The sequence below is a fragment of the Podarcis erhardii genome (assembly GCF_964252035.2).
Source record: "Podarcis erhardii genome assembly, chromosome: 13".
Lineage (NCBI taxonomy): Eukaryota > Metazoa > Chordata > Lepidosauria > Squamata > Lacertidae > Podarcis > Podarcis erhardii.
This window is the reverse complement of record NC_138502.1, coordinates 14,821,708-14,840,813: the sequence shown is the minus strand read 5'-3', so window position 1 is coordinate 14,840,813 and position 19,106 is coordinate 14,821,708. Positions and strand designations below refer to the sequence as shown.

At 47.2% G+C, this 19,106-nt stretch overlaps 1 protein-coding gene across 1 annotated transcript; it reads right to left on the bottom strand.

Annotated features, from left to right (window-relative positions):
• Positions 1-218: 218 nt before the first annotated feature.
• BICDL2 (BICD family like cargo adaptor 2) lies at positions 219-17,649 on the bottom strand. The gene is made up of 9 exons (XM_081836660.1): positions 16,793-17,649; positions 12,041-12,256; positions 8,648-8,764; positions 7,606-7,752; positions 6,920-7,102; positions 4,819-4,995; positions 4,592-4,722; positions 2,021-2,141; positions 219-1,078 (listed from the first exon to the last, which is right to left on the bottom strand). Exons 1-9 carry the CDS (start codon positions 17,099-17,101, stop codon positions 905-907), a joined length of 1,575 nt encoding a protein of 524 aa, XP_081692786.1. The 5' UTR covers positions 17,102-17,649; the 3' UTR covers positions 219-904.
• Positions 17,650-19,106: the final 1,457 nt, after the last annotated feature.

Here is a 19,106-nt window from a genome sequence, read left to right as displayed (position 1 = left end):
CCCTTCCTTCTTATCAACTTACTCTTACCAACTTTCTTTCTTACTCCCTTCCCATATTCCTTATTCTCTTTCTCTCCCCTTCCTTCCTAATACAGTGGAAGCTCGGGTTGCGAACGTGATCCGTGCGGGATGCATGCTTGCAACCCACGCTCGCGTCTGCGCATGTGCAGGTTGCGATTTGGTGCTTCTGCACATGTGCAAAGCGCAATTTAGAGCTTCTGCACATGCACAACCACTGAAACCTGGAAGTAACCTGTTTCGGTACTTCTAGGTTTCGGCGGTCTGGAACACGAAAATACGCAACCTGAAGCGGCTGTTCATAGGGCTTTCTGCCCTACTGCAATGGACATTCCAATCTCTCTGTCTTTCTCTCTCCCTTTCTCTCACCTGTAAAGCGCATCTCCAGTACAAAGGGACCCCCAACCCTACCCCTGACATCGTGGCCCCAGGCTAACCATACGCATGTGGGATCCACACATCGAGTGTGCATGCTTGTAAACCAAACTCCTGGGCCCGCCCCTGACATCATGTTCTGGGCTAGCCCTGCCCACAAGATCCGTGCAAGGAGCATGGACCCCTGTGTGTCTTGCATGCTGGTTCCTGTACACTCACAGATCTCCGCGTTCAATGCTCTGCTACTGGGACCGGCAGTGTGGCTCTGCTCCTATTACAACACGTGCGAGTATCCTCTGTGTGTATAGAGTATGAACAGCGGGTCAGGTATGAGCAATGTAATGGAATCGGAGAACAAATTCCTTTGGCCTGGAGTTAGTTGACAAGCTGCTAAGAGGCCCAGAAGCCATTTCAGCCCCGGCCACCTCAAGCCTTGGTCTCATCGGCAGCTGCCACTTCCACCACCAAGGAGTTCTGGCGTTGATATTCCCTCCACCACCTGTCCAGCTCCTCAGCTTTTCCGGAAGAGTGAGAAGAAGCCAGTGCCGTTGGGGATGCTGGTGCCACGGCGATAGAAAGGAGGGTTCTTGCCTTCTGCCGGGCTTCTAGGCGACGAAGCGATGGGGTGGGTCTCTTCTTGGTGCTTCTGCAGAAGTTGCTGGTGAATGATATACTGAATATCATCCTGTGTGGCAGGAAAGAAAAGAAAAGAGGATGTAACCACAACAGTGCTCCTAAATTGTGAATTTGTCTATTCCTCTATTAAAGCCATCCAAATTGGTGGCCTTCCTTACATCATTCCACAGTTTCGCTAGGCACTGTGTGAAGAAATGCTTCCCTTTTCCCTGCCCTGAATCTCCCACTGTGCAGCCTCATCAGATGGCCTCAAGTTCTAACAAGGAAGAAAAACACCTCTCCTTTCTTCTAAGCTTAAAGAGCCCCATACGTTTTAACTTTTCCTCATAGGGGCAGCGGCTTCAGCCCCTCGGTTGCCCTTTTCCGGCTCTACAATATCCTTTTTGAGGCGAGGTGATCAGGTTTGTGAGCCTGATGACAGTAGAGGCTCTTCCTCTCTTTTAATTGATGTGAGCTGCTTTGGGAGACAATCGTTGCCTGAAAAAATGGGACAAAGACCCCATAAACAAACAAATACATTTTTGTGTTTGCTACCCTCTTCTTCTTATTCGTCATCTCCCAGCTGCTGCTGCTGCTACTTCTCCTCCTCATCTTACCCTGTCATGGTCTTTTCCCCTTCCTTTCTTTTCAGTCCCTGTTCAGAACTGGAATGAATCCATAAAGCAAACTTGGAACAAATTGTGAATGCAGGGAGAGAATCAGAAATTCTCACGCTCATCCCATTTGTGTCACTGCGCAGATCTGGAATTTATTAAGCATGGCAGGAGCCAAAAAGCTGTTGTCTGACTTGCAGTTTGGGATTTAAAAAATGTTGCGTTTGCTACTATGAAGTTCCCTGGGCCCATTTGGCTGCTTCCTTCGGCTTCCAGCATATAAACTGGAAGGACAATTGGTGCAGTTTAAAATGTTCTGGGTTAAATTTCATACACACACACACACACACACACACACACACACACACACACATATTCTGGTGTTTTTTCTTACTCACTTGCCAAGCTTCCAGCTCCTGGGAAAGGGCCATCTTCTGGCGAATGACACGCAATAGCTGCTGGCTCATGGAATCCCGTTCCAGGGAGACTTTTGCCAGTTCCAACTCCATCTCGCCTTTTCTGATAAGACAGCAGATAGAGACATACACAAAAAGATAAATAAGGCTGCAAGCCTGACCACGTCTACTCAGTGAATTCACTGGGTGCTTTCACATGGTCTGTTTACTGATCAATCATTCTGATTTGGTTTGGGGGAGGTTAGGACGATGTTGCATCACAGCAAGTGTTATCCCACAATTTCCAGCTCATTTTCCCTTCGCTTACCCGATTGCAAATGCCCTGACATTTTCGGGAAGTGAGTTTGTTGTGCAAGCCCTTCCAATCACCTTGGAATTTCCTGGTTAAGTGATTGAATCCCACCCCAAAATAGTGACTGTCTGGAAATGCCCTTACTCCCAGGTAAGTGGGGTGAGGATCACAGACATTACAAGGTCCTCCAGGTTGGCACTGTTTCATGGGAGGGATTCAAGCACATACCATACATCTGCCTAGCTAAAGTGGGTTAAAGGACCTCGCCACCCACAGCACAAGCAATCCAGTTTAAAATAAGAATTAAACTTTTTGCGGTTTGGAAAGTGACAGAGAAATTCACTGAGAAGTGTGGGATGAATGAATGATCAACTAACAGGAAGACGTGTAAACATCCCACAAGCAAACCAGAAAGCACGTTCATTGTCGAATAATCACCCCATAAACAAATCAGGATAAATGCTCAATAAGGACTGGATATACTATCGAACCTCTACGCAAGCTTTGTGCAAGCAAATCAGGATGAAGGCTCAGTAATTAAGGAACAGTTTTACATGCAGTTCCCAGTTCAGCCTGAAGATGTCACAATTCCATGGTTTAAAAACTTCCCCCTTCCCTGTTGCCTGCAGAGGGGGTGGGGGTAATCCATGGAGCCCTTCATCAATGGCTGCCAGACTGGACTTTCCTGACTCTGCCGCCATTTACGATCAGCCCTTAAACTGGGCAGCTGTAAAGGAGTGTTCTTAGTGCTCCAAGGCAGATTCTCAAATTACACGAGGAATGGAGGGACCCTGCATAAACGGAATGAGTGTTCTAGGAGGTTCCCAGAATCCTCTCTGGCTCACAGGGGTTACAATAGCAGACATCAGTGGCATAGCGTGGGTTGTCAGCACCCGGGGCAAGGCAAGTAATTTGCACCCCCTAACCCTGAGTGAGCCAGTGCGAGCGCCCCCCCAGATGTTGCGCCCGGTGCGGCCGGCCCCCCCTGCACCCCCCATGCTACGCCACTGGCAGACATACAGGGTTTTCCTCTGAAGACAGCTCAATGCAGAAAGGGTTTCCTGGAGCTAGAACATTCGCTTTAAAACACTGCAGAAGAGAAATGCATACAGCTGTGAACCGATTAAGATCATTTGAGTTAATTCCCTGCCTTTAAGGTTACTCATTAACCTGCAGGAGTAAACATTGCAGCCTCTCAAACAACAGTAGGTATTTTGAGGATATTTAACGAAGGCAGCAGGTTTACTCCGGGACCGAAACTGCTGCTTTTTGAGCATTTGCTCTGATTTGTTTGCAAGGAGGTTATGTGATGTTGTGTTATTATCCCACATTTTCGAGTGCAATTTCCCATCACTTCCTTTATCACAAAAAAAATCCAAATTTATAGCGAAGCAGGTTTGCTATGCAAGAGCACCAAATCAATAGCACCAGTCTGGAAACGCCCTGAATTACACTGCCCAAAAAACAGGTGGCGGTGCTTGAAAGACTGAGGATCTGCCTTGTGTGCAGAAGGCAATATCTAATTCCTCTAGACAGAGGGCTTCTGACAGTCATAGTAGAACAAGGTTTCCCAAATTTGGGTCTCCAGCTGTTTTAGGACTACAATTCCTATCATCCCTGACCACTGGTCCTGCTAACTAGGGATGATGGGAGTTGTAGTCCAAAAACAGCTGGAGGCCCTGAAGTAGATGATACTGAACTAGATGAGCCTGTGGTCTGACTCAATAGAAAACAGCTTCCTATGCTACTTTGAATTATAGGGTAACTTGTCCGGTTTTCTTATTTTTTGTGACCATCCCTTTAAAGGTTTTTGGAAGAGAACTGAGTGTTTGGGAGAGACAATCTGACAGAAACTGGAGAGTAATTTGATCACTGATGAAGGAAGAAGCCATTATGAATAAGATGTTCTGTGGCTGGTACTGTGGTTCAAAAAAGCAGCAGAGATAAATATATATCTTACATATAATAAAAAGGTAAGGCTGTCATCACGTGGCAGTTCACGTGTCTGCCAACAGGTAGCACTGCGATCTGATGACAGACTTCTGAGAGTTGCCAGGCCCGTGATGGAGGGAGATGGAAGCAAGCAGGCATAAATGGAGGGAGGTGGTTTTGGCAAGATTTAAGAGATGGGGGAGATTGGCAAGTGGGGCAGGATGAGGGGCAAAGTGAGCAGGGGTACAGCACCTAGTAGGCATGTATATGTGTGTGTCCATATATACATTTATACACACAGAGAGAGAATAAATATGCAATCAACTCACTTTATTATAGCCTCATCTCGATCTACTATGGCTAATTTCAGTACTTCGTCCCGGTTGCTCTCTTGATACAGGCGCCTCTGGCTCTCGATCTCAGTCTTTAAATTGCAGAGTTCTACATACTGTAGTGTAATCTGAAAATGGGGAAATAATTTTTTAAAAATGCTTTTTAGAAGGAAAATCATGCCACTCCACAATGTAGCATCCTCTGGTGGGGAAAGCACAGCTACCTGATCCTGAAGTTTCATGATCTCTGCTTCTTTCTGCCTCAGCAGATCCTGTTCCTGGTGATTCAAGGCTGACACCCGTTTGGCATAGTCAATTCCTTCCTCTTCCAGCCTCTTTGAGGCGTGTTTTGCTGCTGTGGGGGTATGACAGGAGCCATTGCAGGTGCCGTTGGCCATCAGCTAAAGCAGACAAAGAAATCCAAACACATACCCATAAACCAACGAGATCTCAATGACACTAAGACGCAGCTGACTCTAAGGTGAGTCACAGCAGTTGCTTATTCAGGACAGTAAGTCTTCAAATGCCCAGAACATATTTTCATGGAAATTCTTCATATAGCACAAACCTCCCATCTGTGTGACTCTGGACATGTGACTTAAGGTTGCAAACCTATGCAGGTTTCCCTGAGAGTAAGTCCCATTGGATTGTCCCGCTGGATTGCAGTGTAACTGAGCTTAATTGCAGCACTGCAAAACAGAAGCCATGTACATATTTAGAATTGAGAAATGTTTTTGAAGTGCATTGTGCAGCACAGTTCTATACACGTCTATTCATTGAATTCAATCTCACTGAATTCAACAGGACTTACTCCCAGGTAAGTATGCATAGGTTTGTACCCTTAAATCACTGGTGAACTGATTCATGAACACAACGCTTTTACACATTTAAAAATCCTTCTTCTTTTTTAGGTTTTTTGAATTTTTTAAAAATCCTTCTTCTTTTTTAGGTTTTTTGAATTTTTCCAGCCATGAGATAAACTTTACATATTGCTTGTAGTCTTGTGTCATAGTGAGGAATGTCAGAGAATTCTGGCAGAAATGGAAGCAGAAATTGCCAATGTTTGCTCATTCATCCCATGTCCACAACAGAAATGAATTCAGTGAAGACCATTGGCTGTTGTTTTCAACCCACAAACTATATGCAATTGAAAACACTCCCCCCCCCCCCGGCCATGTGCTGCATTTCCTTTGCCCTGAAAGGAATGGTGTGGAATAACGTAACAATAATGTAATCCATTATGCAAAATCCTGCCATAGCCAACAGCAAGATGAATAACCTGGGTTTTGTTGGAAGTCGAACAGTAGTGAAAAAGAAACAGTGCTTACATCCCTACTTGTGGTAAGACATAAAGGTGTACTATAAATACTCTTCTCCAGCAGTGAGTGGGAGCAGCAAGCCATAATTATTGGCTTACCTCTATGTCCAAACCAAGGCGGGGGAGGTGCTGGTTTCATGGTTTGTTTTGCTTGAAACAAACCACAGTCTGAAGCCAAAGTTTGTTCTTGGGTCAACAAACCACAACCCCTACAGGTTGGACCTAAAGCTAAGCCAAGGATCACTGGCTAGAAGGGAGCTGTGAAGTGGGAGATTTGTTTAAGAACACAAGAACAGCTCCGCTAGATCAGACCAAAGGCTCATTTAGTCCAAAATCCTGAGCTCACAGTAGCCATAAGCAGGACTTGAGCACAAGAGAGCTCTCTCTCCCCTCCTGCAGTTTCCAGAAACTAGTATTCAGAGGGATAGGGCTATATCCAGTTCTAGTCCTACTAGAACACAAGTTAATGAACATGGCTAACTTAGAGTCATCGGTTTTAATGGGTCTACTTTGAGGAGAACCAGCATTAGCTACAACTCTCGTTTTTTAAAAAGATATTATGCAATGTAATTCTGTACACGTTCCACTGAGCCCATAAACCGTGTATTATCATGCTACGAAAACACAGCCTTCCTCCCCATTTATAAATCTAACAGCATCCTTAATTAAGCATTTTGGAGTGGAGGGGGAGGATATAATTTGCACTTAAATGTGAATTCCTCCTCCCACCCACTTAAAAAACAACAACTTGTTCTGGATTGCAAGCATTATTCCCCCCAACTTAGTACAAAAAAAAGAAAAGATAGTATGCTTCAGTCTTTCAAAAAAAACATATTTTTGAATTTGTGCTGTGTGGGAAAGACTGGTGGAGAATCAGGTATGCCCAGCAGTGTACATTTCCCAAATTGGCACATGGACAGCAATCTTCTTTTGGCATTGGAAACTTTGCCCGTGACACAAACAGGTGAACTTAGATGCCCTCCACCACCGCTTCCTTTCTCCCGTACCTTAGGGGCCTTCCCGGGCGCTCCAGGGGCATCCTCCAAGCTACTTTCGATCTCAGACTGGATGGAGGTGATGGAAGTGTCCAAATCGTGCAGGCGGATCTCCTCCTTCATCTCCTTGACCTGATGCTGGAGGCGACGGTTGGAGGCCCGGAGCTCCTCAGCTTCCACTTCAACCTGCTGCATCTTGGGAGGAGAAACAGGAAGTGGGTACGGAGGAGCACGAAAACAGCGTGCTTCTGTGAGGGGCACCTACCAATGAGTCCTCCCCTTCCTCATTCTCTGCATTAACCACAAAAACGCCTTCCTCATTCTCTTACACACAAGCCACGTGTCCCTCGTCTTTGTTTTCAGTTGACCCCAAGGGTGAGGAAATTTCCCCAGCCAGAGAGCCGCCTTTCCTTTTTAGGCATTCTCCTGAGGGCCACAGGCCAGTGGAGGACGAGGGGCCTGGAGCAAAAGTCGGTGGGGCAATGGATGTCTACGTCAACCTTTGTGCACTAGGATTTTTTCGGCTCACACTCACACTCACTCTAGCCTCCATCCAGACAAGCGAGAGGCATTACCAGGGCAAGCAAAGGGTAGAAAACCATCAGGGTGTGGTTGGAGGAGCATTCCATGGGCCACCCCTGCCCCACGTCTCCCATTTTCACCCTTGAGCCTCAATGAGCCCCTTGCTTAGTAGTTACCCGCAGCTCCTTCTCTCGGCTCTCGTTACGGAGGAGGAGGAGGTTGTTGTGCAGTGTGTCTACCAGCGCCTGGATCGATTCGTTCTCCTCCCGCAGCTGATGGGTCTGCTTCTCCAGATCTCGCTTCCGATCTTGTAACATAAGGTTCTAGGGGAAAGGAATGTGCATGAAAGCAAATAAATGGTTGGAGCTATGCCCCAGATCTTCATTCCCAGATCCATCAAGTGGTTGTGGTTCAGAGCTAGCACCTCCCAGGGGGTTCCCGTGTCCTATTCTGTTGGGCCAGGTAAGCAGGGCATTTTCCTGCCAAAGAAGGGATATAAAAATAAAAGATTTGTGGAGCTGGGAGGGACCACAAGGGTCATCTAGTCTAGCCGCCTGCAATGAGGGAATCTTTCACCCAACGAGGGGCTTGAACCCACAACTCTGGGATTAAGGGTTTCATGTTTTACCAACTGAGCTATCTATCCATCCCATTCCCTATCCTTAGAAAAAAACACATAATAACAGCAAATCATATAAATGCCCACCCTTAATGGCACACAAAATGGCCCACATCTCAAGGCAGCCATTTTGCTATCCTAATGGCAGGGTGAGGCTGGGTGGCAGCATGTAACTCCACAGCAAGGGGTTGCCTCCAACATTAAGGGTATGCTGAGCAGATCCATTGAAACAAGTGGAGGTAACTGCCCATTAGTTTCAATGGGTCAATAGTTGGATGCCACCCGCTTTCTGTGAGTGGATGCAGAATGTCCTTTTGCTCAGGTGACCCAGGTAGCCACAAGCAGCCACAGCTAGCCCCCTGCACAACTAGGACTCAGGTGTGGGAAATCGAGGAGGGCTTCTGTGAACAACAAGGCCCAGCATCACTTCAAAAACTAAGGACTGGGAATTTGGTCACCATTGTCTTATTCCATGGTAAAGCCACAAGTCAGCTTCAGAGACAGCTTCTTGAAGAGGGCTAGAGGGGAAAACATAGTATTTCCCTGTTCCCCAGTGCCTTCCTTGCCCCATCTGCCAGTTTGAAGATCTCCTGTCTTACCTCTGCCTGCAGGCTTTGTGCCCGGGCCGCGTGTTCAGCGCTGCTAAGGGACAAGGTCCGATGCTCCCCGCGTAACAAGCCCAGTTCTTCCTGCAGCCGCTGCTCCAGGTGTGTGATCTGTGGAGTGGTTGACAGGTGTTAGGTTTTGGTTTGGCAAAAAACTGACACTTCAACCTGTTTTTCGGCACTAGACCTCAGTCCTTGGCTGTGATGAAGTAGAGTCTGCATCTGAGCCTATGTATGGCACACATTCACCTTCACCACCAAATATTCAGTCTGAGTGGTATGTATACAGTGACATGAGAGAAGAGAATGCCACTGAACATATGCAGAGTGCCTTCCCTTCGGGCTAAGAGCTCTTTTTCCTCTGGTATGAAGTTTGCAGCAAAGCCCCACACCTCTGTGACCTGTGCACTATATTCTCCTCTGCCCAGGTTCCCCTAAGCGTGCTGAGGATGAGAGACCTGAAGTTTAAAGGAAAACACATCCTTGAAGTTGTAGAAATGTATTTTATTATAATGAAGTTTTCTTGTATTTTGCAAGCTGCCTTAGATACCAATAATGGCAAAAACCATACCCCACAAGTGTCCTGGGGAAAACTGAGACATCCCTTTTTTTATTGTACACTGCTCCAAAATGCATGATTTTGGTTGCAGTGCCCCCAAAAGCACCTTTTAAAAGGGGAAACTGTGGCCCGAAATCATGTGAGATCACAGCAACCAAAATGGCAGCTGTGCTCTCATGATAAAAAACGGAAGATGGTGTCCAGGAAGATGGAGTCAGGGATTTGGGCTTCAAAGTGTTGGAGGGTATGAGAAACGTAGCCTATACCTTTAAAAACAAAGAAGAGCTACCAGATTTGGTGATGATGTTTCCTGGGAGCCAGTTTCCAGAACAATGTAGGCTGCTTTCCTAACCCTACACACCTGGGAATAAGCCTCGGTTGCATTCAATTGGACTAACTTCTGATCAGACATAGTTAGTATTGTGCTTTTAATTGTTTGTTTCACACAACAGGAAATAGAACGCCAGAAGCTGCCTCACGCTGAGTCAGACCAGTGGTCAATCCAGATTAGTCCTGTCTGCATCAGGGATTAAGCTGGTGTGAAAGAGTTCAGTTGGTCCCTGAGGTACCCTGGACCCAAATTGTTCAGGGTTTTGTAAATTAATACAACTTGGTTCAATAGTAAATTAACTGGGGGCTGGGGGTGAGGTGTTTTGGTGCCAATTAAGTCATGTGGACCATGGGGGGAAAATAGCCCCGCATACCTGAGGAACAGACACCCCACCACAAACACCTGTCTGTAGGTGCCCTAACTGGTTCTGCAAGTTCCAGTAAGCATCAAAGTCAAGAGAGTGACCAATCCAGAGCCCATAAGGGAACATCCTTTTAGGGAACAGACCCAGTGACTTTTAAAAAGTCTAATCTGGATTCATTATTATGCACGTATCCGACTTTTGCAGCAAATGGAACACTTCGTAAGGTTTGTCTAATTTATTTGACCTCACTAGCAGCTCCTCCCCGCAGTTAGTTTCCTACATTCCTGGAAACCTGCCAGTCTGGGTGATGATGCTATGACACTGTGATCTCAGCCCACATGGCTTGTTTGACTCAATGAATTCCTTGTTCTATTTTCGGAGTTCAAGCATGGCGTGTGCCTCTGTCCCTCCTTCTGTGGCGCTGGTGAGCTAGTATTTGCATGGAAGCAGGAAGCTGCCTTATATTCTCACCCCCTCCGAAACAATAACAAAAGAACCCCTCTCTGCTCACAGAACATCAGCAATAGCAGGAAGCGTACAACGCTAAGACAGACCACTTCTTCCTCGCAGACTAGATCTCTGCAGGAAGGGAGTCATTGTTTTGCAGAAGTGTCCAATCTGCACCACACACAAACACCTGCCTGCATGCTGAGATTGTGCAGCTCCCGGTAAGGCTGTGACACATGCTTTTTTCTGAATGTACACAAGATGGCAATCCAGCCTCCTGTCTGCCCCAGCTTTTCACAGGACCACCACTCCACACACTCAAACATATTCCAGGCCCCCACAAATATTTGGCTTCAATCCCCACTAGTAATTTGCATACAAGACCACGCCCACACAAACTGCAGCCATAAATCTGGACTGGTGACCATGTTCCCAAGCTTTTATCAGTGGCATGTTGGGTGAAGCATTCAACGTAACTGCCAAATTAGCGTCTTCTAACCCAGTGCCCTGCAGGTGTCTTGAACAATGGCTCCCATGGAAGTCCTGTTCCAAAACATCCAGAAGGCACCAGGTTGGCTAAGGTATGCTGTGCAATGTCAGACCCTCCAAGTGTCCCTATTTTCCAGGGGAAGCCCCGGATTTCCAGAAGCCGCCCCAGTTTCTGATTTGATCCCAGAATGTCCTGCTTTTCCTTAGGTAAAGGTAAAGGGACCCCTGACCATTAGGTCCAGTCGTGGCCGACTCTGGGGTTGCGGCGCTCAACTCGCATTATTGGCGGAGGGAGCCAGCATACAGCTTCCGGGTCATGTGGCCAGCATGACTAAGCCACTTCTGGCGAACCAGAACAGCACACAGAAACACCGTTTACCTTCCCGCCAGAGCGGGACCTATTTATCTACTTGCACTTTGATGTGCTTTCGAACTGCTAGGTTGGCAGGAGCAGGGACCAAGCAATGGGAGCTCACCCCATCTCGAGGAGGACATCCCTATTTTCTTTGGATTAATGTATTAATGTTGGAGGGTATGGAGTTATGCGACCCCCAGGCCAAGGAAATAAGTAACTAGAAAACCTTTAGAAGACACCTGAAAGCAGCCTTGTATAAGGACGTTTTTTTCCTAATGTTTAATTATGTTTTTATATATGTTGGAAGCCACCCAGAGTGACTGGGGCAACACAGAAGGAGGAGGAGGAGGAGGAAGAGGAGTTTGGATTTGTTATCCCGCTTTATCACTACCCGAAGGAGTCTCAAAGCGGCTAACAATCTCCTTTCCCTTCCTCCCCCACAACAAACACTCTGTGAGGTGAGTGAGGCTGAGAGACTTCAGAGAAGTGTGACTAGCCCAAGGTCACCCAGCAGCTGCATGTGGAGGTCAGATGGGTGGGGTTTAAATAATAAAATTATTATTATTAGTAGTATGGAATAGGATATCCCTATTTTCATCGGAGAAATGTTGCAGGGTATGCTATGTGAATTCAACAGACACAGCACTTCCCAGCATGGGGAAGCAGTTGACGAGAGCTACACCTGCGGAATTCCTGCCCGTCACACAAATGCTAAAAAGCACCGGTTTCCCTTAGGTAAGGAAAAGGGGAAGTACCGGCCGACTTCCCAGCTGATCCCTCTTGCCTCTCTTCCCCTCACAGACTTGAGGAATCTCTGTGAGCTGCGTCTCCTTTCCCCTTACCTGACTGAGCTGCTCCACCAGGCGCTGGTTCTGCTCCGAGAGGTCCAGGACGGCCTGTGAACTCTCCCGGCTAGTGTCCTGCTGCTCCATGCGCTTCTGCCCCAGCTGGGCGCGGACTGTGGCCAGGTCAGTCTCCAGCTCCGCCACGCGAGTCTCAAATTCAGCACTTCTGGATTCAAGGTGCAGGCGGAGTTCGTGCTTCTCTTGCTCCAGTCGCTGGGAGAGGCCAGAGAAAAGAGTCGGGCGCAAATATAACAGGGAGCTGTGAATTCATTATTGAGTGCAAACATTTCTAAAATGCCTTTCATGCAAGGGCCCCAGGGCAGCGTCCAAAAAGCAGGGATAAAATTATTCATATGCAATAAAAACACAGTGGCCACAGCTAAATTGTACATTTAAAGCAGTATCACACCACTTTAAACAGTCACGGCTTCCTCCAAAGGATCCTGGGAATTGTAGTTTGTTAAGGATGCTGAGAGTTTTTTGGGGGAACCCCTATTTTCCTCACAGAGCTACAATTCCCAGAGTGGTTTCACAACCAATCCTTCTTCAGGTCACATGTAAAATTCAGGTGAATTTTCATTTGATTTTGATTTTTTAATGTAGACATGAGAAGAACTGAATTTAAGATTGTGGCAGGGATGAGAAATGGAAAGAACTTGAAACAGACAGGCTCCTCCACCCTTCTTGACTCGATGGCAACTGATGCTATCTTTGGTTAGAAAGCCAAGTTTTGAAAGATACCAGAGAAGCCTCACTTCTGCTCTTGTGGTAACCATCAACTGAAAACCTCCCTTGCTCCACCGGTCATGGAAGGAGAGGGGGGAATCTCTCCCAAGCAAACTGAAGAACTAAAAATACTGATTTACCTTTATAACATTTTTAATTGCTAGCAGTAACATTGACGTAACTCATAAAGTTGGCTTTATTTCTCCTGGCTTTAGCAATATATTTAACTGAGGCTTTATTTGCTTGCCATCACATTATATAAGTGATGATATAGAAATTTAGTGTGTTCTACTTTTAGGGGGGTGATTGGCCAATATAAAGCCAATACTTTGGAGAGTCACGAGGTTCTTTCTTGTTCCATATGCTTTTTTTTTTTTTTTTTTTTCATTAAAAGGCTAAGGAAAGTTACCCAGGACTTTAGCTGAAGTCACTATCCAGAGGACACTCAGCTTTACTTTGCTTTTCCTTCTGCTAATCCCAGGGAAGCACTTGAACTGGTGTCTGGAGGTGGTTTTGGGGTCCCACAGACCCCTTCAGTGCAGGACTTTTTGGAAAGCTCTGAAAATACTTCTTTTTTCTTTGGCCTTCTCACAGAGTGTACTTGTTGGATTGATAGGCATATCTTGTTACTGGGTTTAACATTTTGGGACCAATTGTTGCTTCATACTTTATCACTGGTTTTATTTATAAAATACATTGTGCTATACCGTACTCTGTTTTTTATCTTGTAAGCCTCCTCAAGAGGACTTGGGCCCTTAAAGGTAGTCTAAAGATATCTATATGGGTTGGTGGGTCCAGAACTCCCCAAAATTCCTGGACCCAACAAGTGTTAAAAGCTGAACCGGGCTAGTTTCACCCTCAGGTAATCGCCTGGGAGAGGAGCCATTAAGAAAACAAATGAAAGGCGATGAGCCGTTAAGAAAGCAAAGAGAGGGTGGGGCCCCTCCTTCAGCTCTTAAGATAGTTGGAAGGACAAAAGCCAGAGTTTTTAGGGTTGGCTGTGTTGTGACCTAGGGGGAAAAGGTTGTAGGTTGGAAAAAGCAGAGAGAGAACATGCTGTTTGATTTCTGCTTGAATCCAAGGCCATGGCAGTAACAAGACCCTTTTGGGGTGTTGATGCTGTGGGCCCCTCCATTGTAGGCTCAGGTTCTATATATGCGGAAATAAACCACATATCATAAAAACACCACAGTCTCCACTGTGCCTCATTCCCAAATGAAACACAAACCCTGGATAAGTGCACGGAACCCCTGAAATGTGGCTTGGAGATGGGGGTGGCCTGCAACAATATTTTAAATTACATAACAGCAACTTTATGCTGTATTGTAAGGTAAAGGTAAAGGGAACCCTGACCATTAGGTCCAGTCATGACTGACTCTGGGGTTGCGGTGCTCATCTCACTTTATTGGCCGAGGGAGCCAGCGTACAGCTTCTGGGTCATGTGGCCAGCATGACTAAGCTGCTTCTGGCAAACCAGAGCAGCACACAGAAATGCCGTTTACCTTCCCGCCAGAGCGGTACCTATTTATCTACTTGCACTTGCTTTCAAACTGCTAGGTTGGCAGGAGTGCTGTATTGTAGCTAATGGCTAAAATATAAATCTGGATTAGAAATTCCAGAAGTAGTAGAAGAAGAAGAAGATATTTGTGATGCATTGTATGCCGTGATGGCTGAACAATAAAAATGAACTGGAAGCTCCCCTTCCATGCAAAACCATCTCTCCACCACCAGCCAAGATGTGAGTCACAAATAGTGTCCCTTAGAAGGGACCAACAACTGGATGCAGCCACTACTGGTAGACCATCTAGCTCTGCATTTACCTAGGTGGATATTGATTGAGACAGCGTGCAGGCCCCCTCCAATGATTTCAAGTACCTTTTTGAAACTCCTGGTTCTGGTGGTAACTATTCTGCTCCAGCTTATTTGCTTCTGTAACATCCACATGCAAATAAAATTGTATGCCACCACTCCCACCCCCGAGCTGCCTATTATGAAGGAAAGTATAACTATTATTTCATCTCTTGCATATTGTCTACCTGACGATCCAAATCCTTAATTGCATTTCCCTCAATATCCAAAAGCTATCCATATAAGACATAAGGACACCTACAGTCATATGCATGAACAGATGACACAGTAAAGTCTTAAGAAAAGAGTGTTGCCTAGGCTCACGGCTTCCTGGAATCCACACCCCTCTGACCTCAAACCTCAGACCCTAATCCTTGATGCAAAAGGCTATTAGTCAAGGTAACTAAATGGAGCTTCAATGTTCAGGTGCAGTCTACCTCTGGGCACCAGACACTAGGGGAAGGCACCTGCATTTCTTGCTTGAGGGAACCCAGAGACCTCTTGCAGATTGATACTGTAAACAGAACAGTCTGGTCTGATCCAGAAAGCCAAGGCAATTCACATGTTCACAAGCCCTGTGTGTAAACTCCCCTCCTGGAGCAAGCCAGTCCTGTTTGAGAAAGTTCCTAGAGAAAGTGCCCCCAGTGACAGGTGCCTACACCCAAAAAAGGGAAAGCTTTTCCATTTGGACACACCTTGGATTCCGCTGCGGATATGGATGGCAACTCGTATTAATGACAGGGTCGTGTTAACAGGCTTGGGACAATTTCTGGCTTCGCTTTTCAGCCCAATTGCCCAATTTCAACCCTGGGCCTCCACCCTTGAGGCAAAATAAATAAATAAATAATGCAAGCGGCTGGCATCCTTCCACCCAGTTTCTGTAAGCTACACAGAAATATATGGGCCTCGGGAGGGTACAGCTGGTGGGTGAGGTTCTTTGTGGTGATTCATGCTGGGCGCTTTCTATTCCTCCTCCTCCTCCTCAGTTCCATTTGGTCACTCTCTGTTCTTCCTTCCCTCTAGCTGGCTAATTATACCCACTCTGTCACCACAAACTCCACCTCGCCTCCTCAGTGCCCTCCTGCTCTGTGCCAGACTGGTTCGACTAGCTGCCACAAGTATCATGCCCAGAGGTTGCCTGTGCCAACTTCACCCTAGGCCAGGACCTTGGGGATTACTTGAGAGGCGAAACGGGTTTAGAGCGAGGTGGATGAAACTGAACTCTGGAATTTCTCAGTAATCCAGAGAACGGAAGGATCTCTGGCAGAGAAGGTCTCAGGCTCAGTCCCAGGCAGGTAGGAATGGGAAGACTGAAACTTTGGAGAGCTGCTGCCAGTCAGTGTGTGCAACACAGAACTACATGGTGCCATGGCCCAACCTGGTACAAGTCCGCTTCCTCTGTCCCTAGGGTTCACATGTTATGAAAGAGCTTCTATGTAATAAACAGCATGCTGTCGCAGGTTCACACAACAGCAGTCCCCACATACATGTAGGATTGTCCCCAAGCTCTAGAGGAGATATGCGAGATTTCCTACACTGGCCAGCAGTGTGCAATGTGTAAAGCAAAGGAGTCAAGAAACCCCAAGTTTGGGTTTTGAAGGATGTTATAACAACAGCAGTGTTGCTTTGGAAAGAGGATAGGACACCCACAGAAAAAATGAAAGCCAGAACTACAGTGGTACCTCGGGTTAAGTACTTAATTCGTTCCGGAGGTCCATACTTAACCTGAAACTGTTATTAACCTGAAGCACCACTTTAGCTAATAGGGCCTCCTGCTGCCGCCGCGCTGCCGGAGCATTATTTCTGTTCTCATCCTGAAGCAAAGTTCTTAACCTGAAGCACTATTTCTGGGTTAGTGGAGTCTGTAACCGGAAGCGTATGTAACCTGAAGCGTATGTAACCCGAGGTACCACTGTACTTTGGGCAGAGAGCTGCTGGAGTTCAACAGCTGCCAGGTGTCACCACCTCAGGTGCCACTATTCCTTCTAGAGAACTTGCAGTGGCATAAACAGCGGCAATCCCATTTTCTCCTTACAACAACCCTGAAGGTAGGCTAAGTTGAGTGAAAGAGAGGGGCCCAAGGCCACACAGGAAGGTTTCTGACCGAGAAGGGAATCCCCGGCCCAGGCCTGATATTCTCCCCGCCAAACCACACCCTCCGCTGTGCCCCCTTACCTCTTTGGTCTCCATGTGCTCCTTGGCCAGTTCCTCAAAGCGCCTTTCCAGCTCCTCATTGCGTTCCAGGAGCATCTTTCCCAGCTCAGCTGCCAGCAGCAGGTCCTGCTCCTTCCTCTGCAGCAGCACCCCCAAGTCCGCCTCTTCGGGGTCCCCGTCCCCAGCAGCCACATCGCCCCCAAAAGTCTGTTGCCGCTCGCCCCCAAAGGGATAGAACTCGTCCCCCAGGGCAGGTGGGGTCAGAGGGAAAGGGGTCCGGAGGGCGGCCTCCTCCTCAGGGAACATGGAGGGAGCTGTAGTGGTTGCCATGGAGTGGGGCTGGGGAGAAAGAGGGGGGAAAGGGGGGCGGGATCCAGAGGGTTAGAGTGGGGAGAAGTGGGGAGCCAGGATGCCAACCTTCGCTGGCAGGGCTGTGGCTTCGAGGAAGGGGAGAAAGGCAGTCAGCAACCAGGGCACCAGGGCCCAGTTTCTCCCATGTGAGAAGATGCCTTCTGAGGGAGGGGGAGAAGCAGGTAGGTCGTTTCCTCCAGGTATCCAGGTGTGAAGAGGCAACCTGAACTGCTCCTGAGGGAAGTGAAGAAGCAACAAGCTTGCCCTGGGTACTTCTTCTTCTCCTCCTCCTCCTCCTCCTTCCTTCGACTCCCGGTTGGGTTTCGCTGTTTATTTCCCGATTCCTGCCTCCACCCTCCCAGAGGTTGTGACAGGTGAGGTTTTCCACTCGGCTGGCTCCTCCTCCTCTCATTCACGCCCTCACCTGTCGCTCCTGTTCCCTCCTCCTCCTCCGCTCTGGGAAATTTCCAACTACTCAGTGACTTGTGCTTACAGGGCCAGCAGGGACCTGGTCCAGGAATCCTCCTGCCTCCCTTACAAACCCTTCCCAATCAGATACAAAGAAGAGAAAGCCTCAGTGTCTTTATATAGCCTGTTTCCTAAGTGATCACCCACCATCACAAACGAACGTACGAAGTTAGCTTGCTCTGAATCAGATTATTGGATTGTCTCACTATTCTGCTTTGTGCTTTGTGGCTGTGAGAGCACCTGCTTGGCATGCAGAAGGTTCCCGGTTCAATCCTTGGCATCTCCAGGAGGGGCTGAGAGAAAACCCTCTCTGAAATGCCGGGGGACTGTGATCCTTACAGCAGCCCTGCAAGGGAGAGCAGCATTACTAGTTTTATGCTCCAGGCTGGAGGCTGAGGATGAGAGAATTTACGCGAATGCTTCAGGGCACCTGTATATTTACAGCAAAACTAGGATTTGAACTCTGAGGCTAAAGGGCTTGTGAGGTTGACTGCTTTGGCTCTCAAAACAAGCCGGCTTTATTGTCTTCTGTATAAACCCAGCAATCCCAGCTTCAAATTTTCCCTTTCCCCAAAAACCCTTCCCTATTTAAGATACAATAATAATAATAAAGCAGGTTGGAAAAAATAAATAAATGCATAGCCTTGGAATAGTTTTTTTCCTGAGTGAAAAAATAAAGTGGGCAAAATCTCTCTCTCACACACACACACGGGTGATCAGCCAGGCTGAAGGGGAAGAGTTCCATTGTTCATAACTAAATATGTTTTAAAAGAAGAGGGAAATAAAAAACACCTGTGACACTTGGGCAGCTACACCTGTCTCCTCATTCCAGCAATCTCAAGGAATACTTTATCTTGTGAACTGCTCTGAGGTCTTTTGATGAAGGGATAAATATAATAAATAAATAAAAATACACTGGGTGGGAAAATATGGTTGCATTTTCCCAGATAAGATACAAAAACATGGTTGCTTGAGTGCTGGGACAATGTGATGCCGCTAGAACAGAAGCTCAGTCACCAGGGACAAGGGACAGACCTTCAGCAGCAAACAGCAGACAAATGCTATATATTTAATTCAGCCAAGAACTGCACAGAAGTCTCTGCAGAACCCCGGAGCCTAGGAGCATCTCCCTCAGGTTTCAGACCACATGCCATTCTTCCTCTGGAGCAGGTGTGGGGAAGAACCTATGGCCCCCCAGATTGTGGCTGAACCACAACTCCCATCAACCCCAGCAAGCGTGGCCAATAGCCATGAAGCATGGGAGTCGTAGTCACTGATGTGGTCCAAAGGAAAGGAGAGCAACACGTTTGGCTGCAGGAGTTGCCAGAAGGAGGCATATAAGGCGCCATCCAACCAGCCTAGGGACTCCACTCCTGATTTGTATAGTAGAGCTTACTCCATAGCCCTTTCTTCTCCCAAAGATATCCTGCAAGGCAGCAGAGGTGTAGGATTAGAGTTTTCCTTCTCCTAGATGGGCTACTTTCCCAGGCTGGTGAGCTCAATCTGCCCCTTATTT

Bases quoted from the DNA above. Each gene is read 5' to 3' on its own strand.
- BICDL2 (XM_081836660.1), bottom strand. From the start codon at position 17,101: ATGGCAACCACTACAGCTCCCTCCATGTTCCCTGAGGAGGAGGCCGCC. The intron at 12,257-16,792 runs GTAAGGGGGCAC...GGCCTCTCCCAG, and splicing joins AGCACATGGAGACCAAAGAG to CGACTGGAGCAAGAGAAGCA. The intron at 7,753-8,647 runs GTAAGACAGGAG...CCTTTCCCCTAG, and splicing joins CACAAAGCCTGCAGGCAGAG to AACCTTATGTTACAAGATCG.